Raw genomic sequence first — 20,773 nt, 5'->3', positions numbered from 1 at the left:
TGACGTGTTGTTGACATGTTGGCGTGTTATTAACATTATTGACCTTTTGATGTGTTGTTGACATGTTATAGACGTGTTGTTGACGTGTTAACATATTATTGACATGTTGATGTGTTGTTGACATGTTATAGACGTGTTGTTGACGTGTTAACATATTATTGACATGTTGATGTGTTGTTGACATGTTATAGACATGTTGTTGACGTTATAACATATTACTGACATGATGTGCTGTTGACATGTTATAGACATGTTGACGTGTTATTAACATATTGACATGTGGATGTGTTGTTGACATGTAATAGACGTGTTAACATATTAACATGATCTGTCAACACACATGTAATAGACGTGTTGTTGACGTGTTAACATATTATTAACATGATCTGTTGTTGACATGTTGACGTGTTATTGACATTTTATTGACATGTTGATGTGTTGTTGACATGTTATAGACGTGTTGTTGACGTGTTATTGACATTTTATTGACATGTTGATGTGTTGTTGACATGTTATAGACGTGTTGTTGACGTGTTATTGACATTTTATTGACATGTTGATGTGTTGTTGACATGTTATAGACGTGTTGTTGACGTGTTGTTGACGTGTTATTGACATTTTATTGACATGTTGAGGTGTTGTTGACATGTTATTGACGTGTTGTTGACATTTTGGCGTGTTATTAACATTATTGACCTTTTGATGTGTTGTTGACATGTTATAGACGTGTTGTTGACGTGTTATTAACATATTATTGACATGTTGATGTGTTGTTGACATGTTATAGACGTGTTGTTGATGTGTTAACATATTATTGACATGATGTGTTTTTGACATGTTATAGACATGTTGACGTGCAATTAACATATTATTGACATGTTGATATGTTATAGACATGTTGACGTGTTATTAACATATTATTGACATGTTGATGTGTTGTTGACATGTTATAGACGTGTTGTTGACGTGCAATTAACATATTATTGACATGTTGATATGTTATAGACATGTTGACGTGTTATTAACATATTATTGACATGTTGATGTGTTGTTGACATGTTATAGACGTGTTGTTGACGTGTTATTAACATATTATTGACATGATGTGTTGTTGACATGTTAACATTATTGACATTTTGATGTGTTGTTGACATGTTATGGATGTGTTGTTGACGTGTTATTAACATATTATTGACATGATGTGTTGTTGACATGTTGTTGACATGTTATTAACATTATTGACATTTTGATGTGTTGTTGATATGTTATAGACGTGTTGAGGTGTTATTAACATATTATTGACATGTTGATGTGTTATACACGTGTTGAGGTGTTATTAACATATTATTGACATGTTGATGTGTTGTTGACATGTTATAGACGTGTTGTTGACGTGCAATTAACATATTATTGACATGATGATATGTTATAGACATGTTGACGTGTTATTAACATATTATTGACATGTTGATGTGTTGTTGACATGTTATAGACGTGTTGTTGACGTGTTATTAACATATTATTGACATGATGTGTTGTTGACATGTTAACATTATTGACATTTTGATGTGTTGTTGACATGTTATGGATGTGTTGTTGACGTGTTATTAACATATTATTGACATGATGTGTTGTTGACATGTTGTTGACATGTTATTAACATTATTGACATTTTGATGTGTTGTTGATATGTTATAGACGTGTTGAGGTGTTATTAACATATTATTGACATGTTGATGTGTTGTTGACATGTTATAGACGTGTTGTTGACGTGCAATTAACATATTATTGACATGATGATATGTTATAGACATGTTGACGTGTTATTAACATATTATTGACATGTTGATGTGTTGTTGACATGTTATAGACGTGTTGTTGACGTGTTATTAACATATTATTGACATGATGTGTTGTTGACATGTTAACATTATTGACATTTTGATGTGTTGTTGACATGTTATGGATGTGTTGTTGACGTGTTATTAACATATTATTGACATGATGTGTTGTTGACATGTTGTTGACATGTTATTAACATTATTGACATTTTGATGTGTTGTTGATATGTTATAGACGTGTTGAGGTGTTATTAACATATTATTGACATGTTGATGTGTTATACACGTGTTGAGGTGTTATTAACATATTATTGACATGTTGATGTGTTGTTGACATGTTATAGACGTGTTGTTGACGTGTTAACATATTATTGACATGTGTTGTTGACAGGCTATTGACATGTAATTGACAGGACATGTTATTGACATGTTGACGTGTTGTTGACATGTTATTGATGTTTTGTTGACATGTAATTGACAGGACATGTTATTGACATGTTGATGTGTTGTTGACATGTAATTGACGTGACGTTGTTGACGACATCATCAGTGGCGATATCGGCGACATCCGTGACATCGTCAGTGGCGATATCAATATGACATTTGGTGACAATTTCAGTGACATCAGTGTGACGTCAATGGTGACGATATCGGTGACATCTACAATGACAGCATTGATGATAACAGTAAAATTAGTGGCGATATCACGACATCCATGATGTTATCAGCGGCTATATCAATGACGTCAGTATGACATCATCAGTGGCGCTATCAGTGATATCCACACCACCATAATTGGCAGTATCAGCGTGACATTTGGTGACAATTTCAGTGACATCAGTGTGACGCCAATGGTGACGATATCGGTGACATCCATGACATCGTCAGTGGCGATATCAATATGACATTCAGTGACATCAGTGTGACGTCAATGGTGACGATATCGGTGACATCTACAATGACAGCATTGATGATAACAGTAAAATTAGTGGCGATATCACGACATCCATGATGTTATCAGCTGCAATATCAATGACGTCAGTATGACCTCATCAGTGGCGCTATCAGTGATATCCACAACACCATAATTGGCAGTATCAGTGTGACATTTGGTGACAATTTCAGTGCTGACATGTGGTCGACATGTTGATCTGTTGTTGACGACATCAGCAGTGGCGATATCGGCGACATCCGTGACATCGTCAGTGGCGATACCAATATGGTGTTACTGAAATCGTCACCAAATATCAGTGTGACGTCAATGGTGACGATATCGGTGACATTTACGTTGACATCATTGACGATAACAGTAAAATTAGTGGCGATATCACAGCATCCATGATGTCATCGGCGGCAATATCAATGACGTCAGTATGACCTCACCAGTGGCGATATCAGTGATATCCACAACACCATCATCAACAGTATCAGTGTGACATTTGGTGACAATTTCAGTGTTGACATGTGGTATTCACACGTTGACGTGTTGTCGACATGTTGATCTGTTGTGGACGACATCATCAGTGGTGATATCGATGACAATCCATGACAACATCAGTGGCGATATCAATATGACATTTGGTGACAATTTCTGTGACGTCAATGGTGACGATATCGGGGACATCTACGATGACATCATTGACGATTACTGTAAGATTAGTGGCAATATCACGTCACCCATGATGTTATCAGCTGCAATATCAATGACATCAGTATGACCTCATCAGTGGCGGTAATCAGTGATATGCACAACACAATCATCAACAGTATCAGTGTGACATTTGGTGACAATTTCAGTGTTGACATGTGGTCGACATGTTGATCTGTTGTTGACGACATCATCAGTGGCGATATCGGTGACATCCGTGACATCGTGAGTGGCGATATCAATATGATGTTACCGAAATCGTCACCAAATATCAGTGTGACATCAATGGTGATGATATTGGTGACATCTACAATGACATCATTGACGATAACTGTAGAATTAGTGGCAATATCACAACATCCATGATGTTATCAGCTGCAATATCAATGACGTCAGTATGACCTCATCAGTGGCGGTAATCAGTGATATCCACAACACCATCATCGGCAGTATCAGTGTGACATTTGGTGACAATTTCAGTGTTGACATGTGGTCGACATGTTGATCTGTTGTTGACGACATCATCAGTGCCGATATCGGTGACATCTGTGACATCGTGAGTGGCGATATCAATATGATGTTACTGAAATCGTCACCAAATATCAGTGTGACGTCAATGGTGACGATATCGGTGACATTTACGTTGACATCATTGACGATAACAGTAAAATTAGTGGCGATATCACGATATCCATGATGTTATCAGCGGAAATATCAATGACGTCAGTATGACCTCACCAGTGGCGGTATCAGTGATGTACACAACACAATCATCGGCAGTATCAGTGTGACATTTGGTGACAATTTCAGTGTTGACATGTGGTATTCACACGTTGACGTGTTGTCGACATGTTGATCTGTTGTTGACGACATCATCAGTGGCGATATCGGCGACATCGTCAGTGGCGATATCAATATGATGTTACTGAAATCGCCACCAAATATCAGTGTGACGTCAATGGTGATGATATCGGTGACATCTAAGTTGACATCATTGACGATAACAGTAAAATTAGTGGCGATATCACGACATCCATGATGTTATCAGCGGCAATATCAATGACGTCAGTATGACCTCACCAGTGGCGATATCAGTGATATGCACAACACCATCATTGGCAGTATCAGTGTGACATTTGGTGACAATTTCAGTGTTGACATGTGGTCGACATGTTGATCTGTTGTTGACGACATCATCAGTGGCGATATCGGCGACATCCGTGACATCGTGAGTGGCGATATCAATATGATGTTACCGAAATCGTCACCAAATATCAGTGTGACGTCAATGGTGACGATATTGGTGACATCTACGTTGACAGCATTGACGATAACTGTAAAATTAGTGGCGATATCACAACATCCATGATGTCATCGGCGGCAATATCAATGACTTCAGTATGACCTCATCAGTGGCGATATCAGTGATATGCACAACACCATCATCAACAGTATCAGTGTGACATTTGGTGACAATTTCAGTGTTGACATGTGGTATTCACACGTTGACGTGTTGTCGACATGTTGACCTGTTGATGACATCATCAGTGGTGATATCGATGACAATCCATGACAACATCAGTGGCGATATCAATATGACATTTGGTGACAATTTCTGTGACGTTATTGGTGACGATATCGGTGACATCTACAATGACATCATTGACGATAACTGTAGAATTAGTGGCAATATCACAACATCCATGATGTTATCAGCTGCAATATCAATGACGTCAGTATGACCTCATCAGTGGCGGTATCAGTGATATCCACAACACCATCATCAACAGTATCAGTGTGACATTTGGTGACAATTTCAGTGTTGACATGTGGTCGACATGTTGATCTGTTGTTGACGACATCATCAGTGGCGATATCGGCGACATCCGTGACATCGTCAGTGGCGATATCAATATGATGTTACTGAAATCGTCACCAAATATCAGTGTGACGTCAATGGTGACGATATCGGTGACATTTACGTTGACATCATTGACGATAACAGTAAAATTAGTGGCGATATCATGACATCCATGATGTCGTCGGCGGCAATATCAATGACGTCAGTATGACCTCACCAGTGGCGATATCAGTGATATCCACAACACCATCATCAACAGTATCAGTGTGACATTTGGTGACAATTTCTGTGACGTCAATGGTGACGATATCGGTGACATCTACGATGACATCATTGACGATTACTGTAAGATTAGTGGCAATATCACGTCACCCATGATGTTATCAGCTGCAATATCAATGACATCAGTATGACCTCATCAGTGGCGGTAATCAGTGATATGCACAACACCATCATCGGCAGTATCAGTGTGACATTTGGTGACAATTTCAGTGTTGACATGTGGTCGACATGTTGATCTGTTGTTGACGACATCATCAGTGGCGATATCGGTGACATCCGTGACATCGTCAGTGGCGATATCAATATGATGTTACTGAAATCGTCACCAAATATCAGTGTGACGATATCGGTGACATCTACGTTGACATCATTGACGATAACAGTAAGATTAGTGGCGATATCACGACATCCATGATGTTATCAGCGGCAATATCAATGACGTCAGTATGACCTCATCAGTGGCGATATCAGTGACACCACTAGTGCCGATATCAGTGATATCCACACCACCATAATTGGCATTATCAGTGTGACATTTGGTGACAATTTCAGTGTTGACATGTGGTCGACATGTTGATCTGTTGTTGACGACATCATCAGTGGCGATATCAATATGACATTTGGTGACATTGTGAGTGACATCAGTGTTACGTCAATGGTGACGATATCGGTGACATCTACGATGACATCATTGGCGATGACAGTAAAATTAGTGGCGATATCACGACATCCATGATGTTGTCGGCGGCAATATCAATGACGTCAGTATGACCTCATCAGTGACGATAACAGTGACATCTTTAGTGGCGATATCAACACCATCATCGGCAGTATCAGTTTGAAATTTGGTGACAATTTCAGTGTTGACATGTGGTATTCACACGTTGACGTGTTGTCGACATGTTGATCTGTTGTTGACGTGACGTTTACGACATCATCAGTGGCGATATCGGTGACATCCATGACATCGTCAGTGGCGATATCAATATGATGTTCGGTGACATCAGTGTGACGTCAATGGTGGCGATATCGGTGACATCTACGATGACATCATTGACGATAACAGTAAGATTAGTGGCGATATCGCGACACAAATGTTTTCAGCGTGACCTCATCAGTGACTATAACAGTGACATCATTAGTGGCGATATCAACACCATCATCAGCAGTATCTGTGTGAAATTTGGTGACAATTTCAGTGTTGACATGTGGTATTCACACGTTGACGTGTTGTTGACATGTTGATCTGTTGTTGACGACATCATCAGTGGCGATATCGGCGACATCCGTGACATCATCAGTGGCGATATCAATATGATGTTACCGAAATCGTCACCAAATATCAGTGTGACGTCAATGGTGACGATATCGGTGACATCTACGTTGACATCATTGACGATAACTGTAAAATTAGTGGCGATATCACAACATCCATGATGTCATCGGCGGCAATATCAATGACGTCAGTATGACATCATCGGTGGCGATATTAGTGACATCCTGCGTGACGATACCGGCGACGACATCATGACGTCATCAGGTGGAATATCAGTGTTGCATCATCGGTGACGATACCAGGTGCCCTCTGACTAGAATGTTGACATGTCGATGTTTTGTTTACAAGTTGTTGATGTTTTTATTGACATTTAGTCTCCGTCCTAACAACTGTCCCCAGGAGAGGTCCCGGGTCCCAAGTCCAGCTCCCAGGCCGCCAAGTCCAGACCTCCGCAGGTGTCCTCTTCCCTCCCGCCTCCCGCCACAGGTGATGAACACGCAGCAGGTCATGTGACACGTGTGTGTGTGTGTGTGTGTGTGTGTGTGTGTGTGTGTGTGTGCAGGGCGAGGGCGAAAGCATCATCCCGGCCTCGGGAACCACGCGGGAACCTGAAGACAAGACCATGGTCAGTCACCCCCTCCGAGTCCCTCCTTTTCACTTTCTGGCTTCCTTTTCCCTTCTCACCTGATGATGTCATCACCATCAACTTCCTTCTAATCTCCGGACCTTCTCCTTTTGCTTCCTCTCCTCGCTTCCTTCCTTCCTTTACGTGTCCGTACGTTCATGTGTGTGTGTGTGTGCACGTGGCGCCGGGGTCCCGGGGTCAGCGCCTGCAGGACACGGGTCAGTACGTGCTGAGCGAGCTGGTGGCGTTGGAGGCGGAGCAAAAGCACATCGACACCAGGGCGGCGGTGGTGGAGCGGCGCCTGCGGAGCCTCATGGAGACGGGTGGGTGCGGCGCTTTACTCGCACGCCAGGTGGGCGGCGCTTAACGTGCGTGTCATGTGACAGGAAGTGACCGCCACGAGGAGGAGAGGCTGATCCAGGAGTGGTTCACGCTGGTCAACAAGAAGAACGCTCTGATACGGCGACAGGACCACCTGGAGCTTTTGTACGTTTCCATGACGACGGCGATGATGTTGACAATGATGATGATGTCGATGATGATGATGTCACAGGCAGGAGGAACAGGACCTGGAGAGAAAGTTTGAACTGCTGACGCGGGAGCTGCGAGTCATGATGGCGATTGAAGGTCAGCTGACCGCACTCCTGTCACATGTGATGGGGTCATGTGACGTGTGTGTGTGTGTGTGTGTGTGTGTGTGTGTGTGCGCAGACTGGCAGAAGTCGCGCGCTCATCACGAGCGTGAGCAGCTTCTCCTCCAGGAGCTGGTGTCCCTGGTCAACCAGCGCGATGACGTCATCAGAAGCATGGACGCCAAGGAGCGAGGGTGGGTGTGGCCACACACACACACACACACACACACACACACACACGGCAAATGTCTTAGTGTGTGTTCTTGTATTTGCACCCTTCTTGGGACATTGACACGGTGAATAAGTTAAGACCCAAATCATGGTCCCAAACCATTGCCTCTAATAGCCAAATACTAGAGTCCGTGAACATTGCTCCAAAGTCAGGATTTTTTGGGTTGATTTAAAGGCCTACTGAAATGAGATTTTCTCACTTAAACAAGGATAACAGGTTTATTCTATGTGTCATACTTGATCATTTCGCCATATTGCCATATTTTTGCTGAAAGGATTTAGTAGAGAACATCCACGATAAAGTTCGCAACTTTTGGTCGCTAATAAAAAAGCCTTGCCTGTACAGGAAGTAGCAGACGATGTGCGCGTGACGTCACGGGTTGTGGAGCTCCTCACATCTGAACATTGTTTACATTCATGGCCACCAGCAGCTAGACCGTTTCGGACCGAGAAAGCGAAAATTTCCCCATTAATTTGAGCGAGGATGTGTGTGGGGGGGGGTGTTCTTGTGAGTTGTGGGATATGAGACTTGGTCAGGGTTGAATTCCAGGACAATTGGACAAGCGACACGTCTTCAGTCGTGTGCCCTTGCATCATTGGGTGCTTCGGCCCTCAAACACTATACACCCTCCACAAAGGTGGCCCCGCCCAAGGATGATCAGTCCTCAGCTTGTGTCCCGTGCTCAATCAATCAATCAATCAATCAATCAATCAATCAATCAATCAATCAATGTTTATTTATATAGCCCCAAATCACAAATGTCTCAAAGGACTGCACAAATCATTACGACTACAACATCCTCGGAAGAACCCACAAAAGGGCAAGGAAAACTCACACCCAGTGGGCAGGGAGAATTCACATCCAGTGGGACGCCAGTGACAATGCTGACTATGAGAAACCTTGGAGAGGACCTCAGATGAGGGCAACCCCCACGTCCAACCGGTAGGAGGCCACGGGGAAGACCCAGGACACGTTGGGAAGACTATGTCTCCCGGCTGGCCTGGGAACGCCTCGGAATCCCCCGGGAAGAGCTAGACGAAGTGGCTGGGGAGAGGGAAGTCTGGGTTTCCCTGCTTAGGCTGTTGCCCCCGCGACCCGACCTCGGATAAGCGGAAGAAGATGGATGGATGGATGGACATCCACGATAAAGTTCGCCCGTTTTGGTACTTCCTGAAAAAGCCTCGCCTTTACCGGAAGTCGCAGACGATGACGTCACAAGTTGATGGCTCCTCATATATTCACATTGTTTTTAATGGTGGTCTCCAACAAAAGCAGTTATTCGGACTGAGAAAACGACAATTTCTTCATTAATTTGAGCGAGGATGAAAGATTTGTGGATGAGGAAAGTGAGAGTGAAGGACTAGAAAAGAAAAAAAAAAAAGGCGAGGGCAGTGGGAGCGATTCAGATGTTATTAGACACATTTACTAGGATAATTCTGGAAAATCCCTTATCTGCTTATTGTGTTACTAGTGAGATTATATGGTACCTGAAAGTCAAAGGGGTGTGGCCACGGGTGTGGTGACCTCCAGGGTCTCCGGTGGGTGGAGGTAATAGTCCGCAGCAGCAGGAGGACGCAAGCTCCGCTCATAACTACGGTAAGAGCCGACTTATTACCACAGTTTTCTCACATGTGGTCGGGAACAATGTTCGCTTGACCGCTCTGTTCCATAGTAAAGCTTCACCTTGGGGAATGTAAACAAGGCAACTCCGGCTGTGTTTGTGTGGCTAAAGGCGGCCGCAATCCACCGCTTCCCACCTACGTCTTTCTTCTTTGACGTCTCCATTATTAATGGTACAAATTGCAAAAGATTCAGCAACACAGATGTCCAGAATACTGTGTAATTATGCGATTAAAGCAGACTACTTATAGCTTTGATTGGGCCGGGAAAAAAATGTCCGCTACATCCGGTGATGTCATCATTCCGCGACGTTTTCAACAGGACACTTTGCGGGAAATTTAAAATTGCAATTTAGTAAACTAAAGCGGCCGTATTGGCATGTGTTGCAATGTTAATATTTCATCATTGATATATAAACTATCAGACTGTGTGGTCGCTAGTAGTGGCTTTCAGTAGGCCTTTAATGTGCATCTAAAAGTAGACATTGAAAGGTGCAAAAACCCGCCAGGTGAACTGAAACGTTGCGGTATGATGACGCGTGTGCGTGACGTCACGCATTGTAGAGGACATTTTGTTCCAGCACCAATCCCAGCTATAAGTCATCTGCTTTCATCGCATAATTCCACAGTATTCTGGACGTCTGTGTTGCTGAATCTTTTGCAATTTGTTCAATGAATAATGGAGACGTCAAAGAAGAAAGCTGTAGGTGGGAAGCGGTGGGAAGCGGTGTATTGCGGCCGCCTTTAGCCACACAAATACAGTCGGTGTTTCATTAATTACATTCCCGAAAGATGACGGTGAAGCTTGACTATGGAACAGAGCGGGCAAGCGAACACGTTTTGATTGGACCACACACACAAAGTACAGTGTATTATGCGGCGATCATTTCGAAAGCTCGTGTTTCGAAGAGGGTGCCTTGCAGAGATGGGTATCGCCACCACCCGTCAACTGGTGCTGAAAAAAGGTGTGGGGCCGACCTTCAGGTTGTACAGGTACAACCATATAATCTCACTAAAACACTAGTAAAACAATAAGCAGATAAGGAATTTTCCAGAATTATCCGAGTAAATGTGTCTAATTACATCTGAATTGCTCCCACTGTATAGTCTTTTTTTTTGTAGTCCTTCACTCTTACTTTCCTCATCCACAAATCTTTCATCCTTGCTCAAATGAATGGGGAAATCATCGCTTTCTCAGTCCGAATCGCTCTCGATGTGTCGAGCTCCACAACCCGTGACGTCACACGCACACCGTCTGCTACTTCCGGTACAGGCAAGGCTTTTTTATTAGCACCAAAAGTTGAGAACTTTATCATCACAGGGGCCATCTGGTGGCCTTTTTAAGAACATTACAAAAAACCAAAAAAAATAGAGATCTCATTTGCACACCTGGTGGGGAAATCTATCAAAATGAGGGGGGGCCCAAAAAAGGAGGGATTTTTCAACTTGACTGAGTGTCAATTTTAAAAAGTGCTCCCCTCTGGTCAACATATGAAATAACAAGTGTGTGCGAAAATTTTGAAGTGCTCCCCCTCTGGTCAACATATGAAATAACAAGTGTGTGTGAAAAATTTGAAGTGCCCCCCCTTCCGGTCAACATATGAAATAACAAGTGTGTGTGAAAAATTTGAAGTGCTCCCCCTCCGGTCAACATATGAAATAAGAAGTGTGTGTGAAAAATTTGAAGTGCCCCCCTTCCGGTCAACATATGAAATAACAAGTGTGTGTGAAAAATGTGAAGTGCTCCCCTTCCGGTCAACATATGAAATAACAAGTGTGTGTGAAAAATTTGAAGTGCTCCCCCACCGGTCAACATATGAAATAACAAGTGTGTGTGAAAAATTTGAAGTGCCCCCCCACCGGTCAACATATGAAATAATAAGTGTGTGTGAAAAATTTGAAGTGCTCCCCCTCCGGTCAACATATGAAATAACAAGTGTGTGTTAAAAATTTGATGTGCCCCCCCTCCGGTCAACATATGAAATAACAAGTGTGTGTGAAAAATTTGATGTGCCCCCCTCCAGTCAACATATGAAATAACAAGTGTGTGTGAAAAATTTGAAGTGCCCCCCCTTCCGGTCAACATATGAAATAACAAGTGTGTGTGAAAAATTTGAAGTGACCCCCCTTCCTGTCAACATATGAAATAACAAGTGTGTGTTAAAAATTTGAAGTGCTCCTCCTCCGGTCAACATATGAAATAACAAGTGTGTGTGAAAAATTTGAAGTGCCCCCCCTTCCGGTCAACATATGAAATAACAAGTGTGTGTGAAAAATTTGAAGTGCTCCCCCTTCCGGTCAACATATGAAATAACAAGTGTGTGTGAAAAATGTGAAGTGCTCCCCCTTCCGGTCAACATATGAAATAACAAGTGTGTGTGAAAAATTTGAAGTGCTCCCCCTTCCGGTCAACATATGAAATAACAAGTGTGTGTGAAAAATTTGAAGTGCTCCCCCTCCGGTCAACATATGAAATAACAAGTGTGTATGAAAAATTTGAAGTGCCCCCCTTCCGGTCAACATATCAAATAACAAGTGTGTGTGAAAAATTTGAAGTGCTCCCCCTCCGGTCAACATATGAAATAACAAGTGTGTGTTAAAAATTTGAAGTGCCCCCCCTTCGAGTCAACATATGAAATAACAAGTGTGTGTTAAAAATTTGAAGTGCTCCCCCTCCAGTCAACATATGAAATAACAAGTGTGTGTGAAAAATTTGAAGTGCCCCCCCTTCCGGTCAACATATGAAATAACAAGTGTGTGTGAAAAATTTGAAGTGCTCCCCCTCCGGTCAACATATGAAATAACAAGTGTGTGTGAAAATTTTGAAGTGCCCCCCCTTCCGGTCAACATATGAAATAACAAGTGTGTGTGAAAAATTTGAAGTGCCCCCCTTCCGGTCAACATATGAAATAACAAGTGTGTGTGAAAAATGTGAAGTGCTCCCCCTCCGGTCAATGTATGAAATAACAAGTGTGTGTGAAAAATTTGAAGTGCTCCCCCACCGGTCAACATATGAAATAACAAGTGTGTGTGAAAAATTTGAAGTGCCCCCCTTCCGGTCAACATATGAAATAACAAGTGTGTGTGAAAAATTTGAAGTGCTCCTCCTCTGGTCAACGTATGAAATAACAAGTGTGTGTTAAAAATTTGAAGTGCCCCCCCTTCCGGTCAACATATGAAATAACAAGTGTGTGTGAAAAATTTGAAGTGCCCCCCTTTCCGGTCAACATATGAAATAACAATTGTGTGTTAAAAATTTGAAGTGCTCCCCCTTTGAGTGAACATATGAAATAACAAGTGTGTGTTAAAAATTTGAAGTGCTCTCCCTCCGGTCAACATATGAAATAACAAGTGTGGGAAGAAACTGAAATGCACCCCCTTTGGCCAAAATTAATTAAAAATAAATAAATAAATATGTATATAGAGACATACTGTAAGAACTTGAAGTAAATAATGAAGATTAAAAAACAACTACAAAAAAAAAATACTTAAAGCTCACCTTTTTTATATTTGCATAGTATGTATATATTTTTAATGTTGTTAATACAAATATTTATATATCTAGAAAGGGTGGTCTTAAAGAGGTAAGCATTTTTCAGAGGTCTCCAGAAGGTAACAAATACAATAATAATAATAGATTTTATTTGTAAAAAAAAAAAAAAGCACTTTAGGTCGAGCACAGTGTAAAAAAAAGTAATAATAGTAAAAAGATAATAAAAATAAATAAAATATGAAACTAGAAACAGCCCAATAGCTATAACCAACATGCATGTCTATAAAAAGGCTTTAAAAAAAAAAGATGGGTTTTTAAGCCTTTTGTAAAAGCATCCACAGTCTGGGGTGCCCTCAGGTGGTCAGGGAGAGCGTTCCACAGACTGGGAGCAGCGGAGCAGAAAGCCCGGTCACAATAATATGTGTGTGTGTGTGTGTGTGTGTGTGTGTGTGTGTGTGCAGGGCGCTGGAGGAGGACGAGCGTCTGGAGCGCGGCCTCGCCATGAGGAGGAGGAAGTACGACGACAAGGACAAGTGCGTCCTGCAGTGACACGCCCACGCCAGCGCGTGTTTGGACGTGTTGCCGTGGCGACTGAACACTTTTATTTAAGAGTACGTGTGTTGGTGTGTAGATTTCTACTTCATGCTGTGTACTTCCATGTAGTTTTTGTACCCGATGGCATGAGCTGGACTCAACACGGCGGCCGCCTGTTCGGTGGGTGGGAGCGATACGGTACGACGGTGCGATCTGTGGTGTTAACAGTGGGACGTTGGTGACGATATCAGTGACATCTATGATGACCTCATTGTTTATATCAACAACATCCATGATGCTACCAGTGGAGATATCAGTGGGACATTGGCGGTGATATCAGTGACATCGCCGATGACCTCATTGTTTATATCAACAACATCCATGATGCTACCAGTGGAGATATCAGTGGGACATTGGCGGTGATATCAGTGACATCGACGATGACCTCATTGATGATATCAGGAAGGTTAGTGGCGGTATCCCGACATCCATGATGTTATCAGTTGCTAGATGAATGACGTCAGTGTGACATCATCATTGGTAATATCAATGATATTCAAGACATCGTCAGTGGCAGTATCAATATGATATTTGGTGACAATTGCTGTGATATCTACGATGACATCATTGACAGCAACAGTAAGATTAGTGGCGATATCGCGACACACATGATGTTACCAGCGGCAATATCGATGACAGTATGACATTAGTGGCGCTGTCAATGATATCCACATCATCAGCAGTATCAATATAACGTTTGGTGACAGTTTCAGTGACATCAGTGTGATGTCAATGGTGACGATATCAGTGACATCTACGATGACATCATTGACGATGACAGTAAGATTAGTGGCGATATCACGACATCTATGATGCTATCAGCGGCAATATCGATGACGTCAATATGACATTATCAGTGGCGATATCAGTGATATCCACAACATCATCACGGCAGTATCAATATAACGTTTGGTGACAATTTCAGTGACGTCTATGGTGACGATATCAGTGACATCTGCGATGACATCATTGACGATAAAAGTAAGATTAGTGGCGATATCACGACATCTATGATGCTATCAGCGGCAATTTCGATGACGTCAATATGACATTATCAGTGGCGACATCAGTGATATCACACCATCATCACGGCAGTATCAATGTAACGTTTGGTGATCATTTCAGTGACAGCGTGACGTCTATGGCGACGATATCAGTGACATCTACGATGACATCATTGACGATAACAGTAAGATTAGTGGCGATATCACGACATCTATGATGCTATCAGCGGCAATTTCGATGTCGTCAATATGACGTTATCAGTGGCGATATCAGTGATATCATAACATCATCACAGCAGTATCAATATAACGTTTGGTGATCATTTCAGTGACAGCGTGACGTCAATGGTGACGATATCAGTGACATCTACGATGACAACATTGACGATAACAGTAAGATTAGTGGTGATATCACGACATCTATGATGATATCAGCGGCAATATCGATGACGTCAATATGAAATTATCAGTGGCGATATCAATGATATCCACAACATCATCACGGCAGTATCAATATAACGTTTGGTGACAATTTCAGTGACATCAGCGTGACGTCTATGGTATGGTGACGATATCAGTGACATCTGCGATGACATCATTGGCGATAGCAGTAAGATTAGTGGCGATATCACGACATCTATGATGATATCAGCGGCAATATCGATGACGTCAATATGAAATTATCAGTGGCGATATCAATGATATCCACAACATCATCACGGCAGTATCAATATAACGTTTGGTGATCATTTCAGTGACATCAGCGTGACGTCAATGGTGACGATATCAGTGACATCTACGATGACATCATTGACGTAACAGCAAGATTAGTGGCGATATCACGACATCTATGATGCAATCAGCGGCAATATCGATGACGTCAATATGACTATCAGTGGCGATAGTGATATCCACAACATCATCACGGCAGTATCAATATAACGTTTGGTGCTCATTTCAGTGACATCAGCGTGACGTCTATGGTGACGATATCAGTGACATCTACGATGACATCACTGACAATAACAGCAAGATTAGTGGCGATATCACGACATCTACACGACATCAATGATGTCAGTATGACATCATCACTGGTGATATCGGTGACATCCATGACATCAGTGGCGATATCAGTGATAACCACAACATCAGTGGCAGTATTAATACGACATTTGGTGACATCAGTGTGACGATATCAGTGACATCATTGACATAACAGCAAGATTAGTGGTGATATCACGACATCTATTATGCTACCAGCGGCAATATCAATGATGTCAATATGACATCAGTGGCGATATCGGTGACATCCATGACATCAGTGGCGATATCGGTGATATCCATGACATCATCAGTGGCAATATCAGTGATAACCACAACATCAGTGGCAGTATTAATACGACATTTGGTGACATCAGTGTGACGATATCAGTGACATCATTGACATAACAGCAAGATTAGTGGTGATATCACGACATCTATTATGCTACCAGCGGCAATATCAATGATGTCAATATGACATCAGTGGCGATATCGGTGACATCCATGACATCAGTGGCGATATCGGTGATATCCATGACATCATCAGTGGCAGTATCAATACGACATTTGGTGACATCATTGACATAACACTAAGATTAGTGGCGATATCACGACATCCATGATGTTATCAGCGGCAATATCAATGACGTCAGTATGGCATCATCAGTGGGGATAGCAGTGACATCCATGACATCGTCAGTGGCGATATTTGATAAATCCACATCAGCGGCAGTATCAATATGACATTAAGTGACATCAGTGTGACGTAAATGGTGACGATATCGGTGACATCATTGACTATAACACTAAGATTAATGGCGATATCACGACATCAGGATATCGGCGGCAATATCAATGATGTCAGTATGACATAATCAGTGGTACTTTCGGCGACATCCATGACATCGTCAGTGGCGGTATCAGTGATATACACAACATGAGCGGCAGTATCAATATGACACTTGGTGACAATTTCCATGACGTCCGTTGGGACGGCATTCATGATGACATCATCGGTGGCGATATTTGGGACATCTATGATGACCTCAGTGACGATACCAGTGACATCGTCAATGACGTATTCAGTGGCAATATCAGTGATATCCAGAACATCAGCGGCAGTATCAATATAACGTTCGGTGACATCTGTGTGACGTCAATAGTGACGATATCAGTCACATCTACGATGACATCATTGACGATAACCTTAAGATTAGTGGTGATATCCCGACATCCATGATGTTATCAGCGGCAATATCAATGACGTGTGTATGACATCAGTGGCGATATCGGTGACATCCACAACATCAGTGGCAGTATCAATATGACATTTGGTGACATCAGTGTGACGTAAACGGTGACGATATTGGTGACATCATTGACAATAACACTAAGATTAGTGGCGATATCACATCATCCATGATATCAATATAACGTGATATACACATCAGCGGCAGTATCAATATAACCTTTGGTGACATCAGTTTGACGTCAAAGGTGATGATATCAGTCACATCTACGATGACATCATTGACGATAACAGTAATATTAGTGGCGATATCACATCATCCATGATATCAATATAACGTGATATACGTAACATCAGCGGCAGTATCAATATAACCTTTGGTGACATCAGTGTGACGTCAAAGGTGACGATATCAGTCACATCTACGATGACATCATTGACGATAACCATAAGATTAGTGGCGATATCACATCATCCATGATATCAATATAACGTGATGTACACAACATCAGCGGCAGTATCAATATAACCTTTGGTGACATCAGTGTGACGTAAACGGTGACGATATTGGTGACATCATTGACAATAACACTAAGATTAGTGGCGATATCACATCATCCATGATATCAATATAACGTGATATACGCAACATCAGCGGCAGTATCAATATAACCTTTGGTGACATCAGTGTGTCGTCAAAGGTGACGATATCAGTCACATCTACGATGACATCATTGACGATAACCATAAGATTAGTGGTGATATCCCGACATCCATGATGTTATCAGCGGCAAAATATCAATGACGTGTGTATGACAGTGGCGATATCGGTGACATCCACATCAGTGGCAGTATCAATATGACATTTGGTGACATCAGTGTGACGTAAACGGTGACGATATTGGTGACATTCGTGACAATAACACTAAGATTAGTGGCGATATCACATCATCCATGATATCAATATAACGTGATATACACATCAGCGGCAGTATCAATTATAACCTTTGGTGACATCAGTGTGACGTCAAAGGTGACGATATCAGTCACATCTACGATGACATCATTGACGATAACCATAAGATTAGTGGCGATATCACATCATCCATGATATCAATATAACGTGATACACGCAACATCAGCGGCAGTATCAATATAACCTTTGGTGACATCAGTGTGACGTCAAAGGTGACGATATCAGTCACATCTACGATGACATCATTGACGATAACCATAAGATTAGTGGTGATATCCCGACATCCATGATGTTATCAGCGGCAAAATATCAATGATGTGTGTAGACATCAGTGGCGATATCGGTTACATCCACAACATCATCAGTGGCAGTATCAATATGACATTTGGTGACATCAGTGTGACGTAAACGGTGACGATATTGGTGACATCATTGACATTAACACTAAGATTAGTGGCGATATCACATCATCCATGATATCAATATAATGTGATATACACATCAGCGGCAGTATCAATTATAACCTTTGGTGACATCAGTGTGACGTCAAAGGTGACGATATCAGTCACATCTACGATGACATCATTGACGATAACCATAAGATTAGTGGCGATATCACATCATCCATGATATCAATATAACGTGATATACGCAACATCAGCGGCAGTATCAATATAACGTTTGGTGACATCTGTGTGACGTCAATAGTGACGATATCAGTCACATCTACGATGACATCATTGACGATAACCATAAGATTAGTGGTGATATCCTGACATCCACGATGTAATCAGCGGCAAAATATCAATGATGTGTGTATGACATCAGTGGCGATATCGGTTACATCCACAACATCATCAGTGGAAGTATCAATATGACATTTGGTGACATCAGTGTGACGTAAACGGTGACGATATTGGTGACATCATTGACAATAACACTTAAGATTAGTGGCGATATCACATCATCCATGATATCAATATAATGTGATATACACAACATCAGCGGCAGTATCAATATAACCTTTGGTGACATCAGTTTGACGTCAAAGGTGACGATATCAGTCACATCTACGATGACATCATTGACGATAACCATAAGATTAGTGGCGATATCACATCATCCATGATATCAATATAACGTGATATACGCAACATCAGCGGCAGTATCAATATAACCTTTGGTGACATCAGTGTGACGTCAAAGGTGACGATATCAGTCACATCTACGATGACATCATTGACGATAACCATAAGATTAGTGGCGATATCACATCATCCATGATATCAATATAACGTGATACACGCAACATCAGCGGCAGTATCAATATAACCTTTGGTGACATCAGTGTGACGTCAAAGGTGATGATATCAGTCACATCTACGATGACATCATTGACGATAACCATAAGATTAGTGGTGATATCCCGACATCCATGATGTTATCAGCGGCAAAATATCAATGACGTGTGTATGACATCAGTGGCGATATCGGTGACATCCACAACATCATCAGTGGCAGTATCAATATGACATTTGGTGACATCAGTGTGACGTAAACGGTGACGATATTGGTGACATCATTGACATTAACACTAAGATTAGTGGCGATATCACATCATCCATGATATCAATATAATGTGATATACACAACATCAGCGGCAGTATCAATATAACCTTTGGTGACATCAGTGTGACGTCAAAGGTGACGATATCAGTCACATCTACGATGACATCATTGACGATAACAGTAATATTAGTGGCGATATCACATCATCCATGATATCAATATAACGTGATATACGTAACATCAGCGGCAGTATCAATATAACCTTTGGTGACATCAGTGTGACGTCAAAGGTGACGATATCAGTCACATCTACGATGGCATCATTGACGATAACCATAAGATTAGTGGCGATATCACATCATCCATGATATCAATATAACGTGATGTACACATCAGCGGCAGTATCAATATAACCTTTGGTGACATCAGTGTGACGTCAAAGGTGACGATATTGGTGACATCATTGACAGTAACACTAAGATTAGTGGCGATATCACATCATGATATCAATATAACGTGATATACACATCAGCGGCAGTATCAATATAACCTTTGGTGACATCAGTGTGACGTCAAAGGTGACGATATCAGTCACATCTACGATGACATCATTGACGATAACCATAAGATTAGTGGCGATATCACATCATCCATGATATCAATATAACGTGATATACGCAACATCAGCGGCAGTATCAATATAACCTTTGGTGACATCAGTGTGACGTCAAAGGTGACGATATCAGTCACATCTACGATGACATCATTGACGATAACCATAAGATTAGTGTTGATATCCCGACATCCATGATGTTATCAGTGGCAATATCA

At 41.7% G+C, this 20,773-nt stretch overlaps 1 protein-coding gene across 5 annotated transcripts in view; it reads left to right on the top strand.

Moving 5' to 3' along the window:
- The window catches only part of LOC133552103 (EH domain-binding protein 1-like protein 1), a 68,823-nt gene extending 54,008 nt beyond the window's left edge, over window positions 1–14,815 (top strand). For 4 of the 5 annotated variants that reach the window (XM_061899432.1, XM_061899434.1, XM_061899435.1 and 1 more), the window contains 7 exons: window positions 7,308–7,363; window positions 7,471–7,533; window positions 7,736–7,856; window positions 7,920–8,019; window positions 8,087–8,160; window positions 8,245–8,359; window positions 13,971–14,815. In XM_061899432.1, the coding sequence (XP_061755416.1) occupies window positions 7,308–7,363; window positions 7,471–7,533; window positions 7,736–7,856; window positions 7,920–8,019; window positions 8,087–8,160; window positions 8,245–8,359; window positions 13,971–14,058 (617 nt within the window). In that variant the 3' untranslated portion in view covers window positions 14,059–14,815. The remainder of the gene's footprint in view (window positions 1–7,307; window positions 7,364–7,470; window positions 7,534–7,735; window positions 7,857–7,919; window positions 8,020–8,086; window positions 8,161–8,244; window positions 8,360–13,970) is intronic. The other variant, XM_061899433.1, reaches the window with a different exon arrangement.
- The last annotated feature ends 5,958 nt before the right edge of the window (window positions 14,816–20,773 follow it).

This window comes from Nerophis ophidion, linkage group LG04 (genome assembly GCF_033978795.1).
Source record: "Nerophis ophidion isolate RoL-2023_Sa linkage group LG04, RoL_Noph_v1.0, whole genome shotgun sequence".
In the NCBI taxonomy this organism is placed as follows: Eukaryota; Metazoa; Chordata; class Actinopteri; order Syngnathiformes; family Syngnathidae; genus Nerophis; species Nerophis ophidion.
Note: the sequence above shows the minus strand (reverse complement) of the source record. Positions and strands in the feature narration are given on the sequence as shown.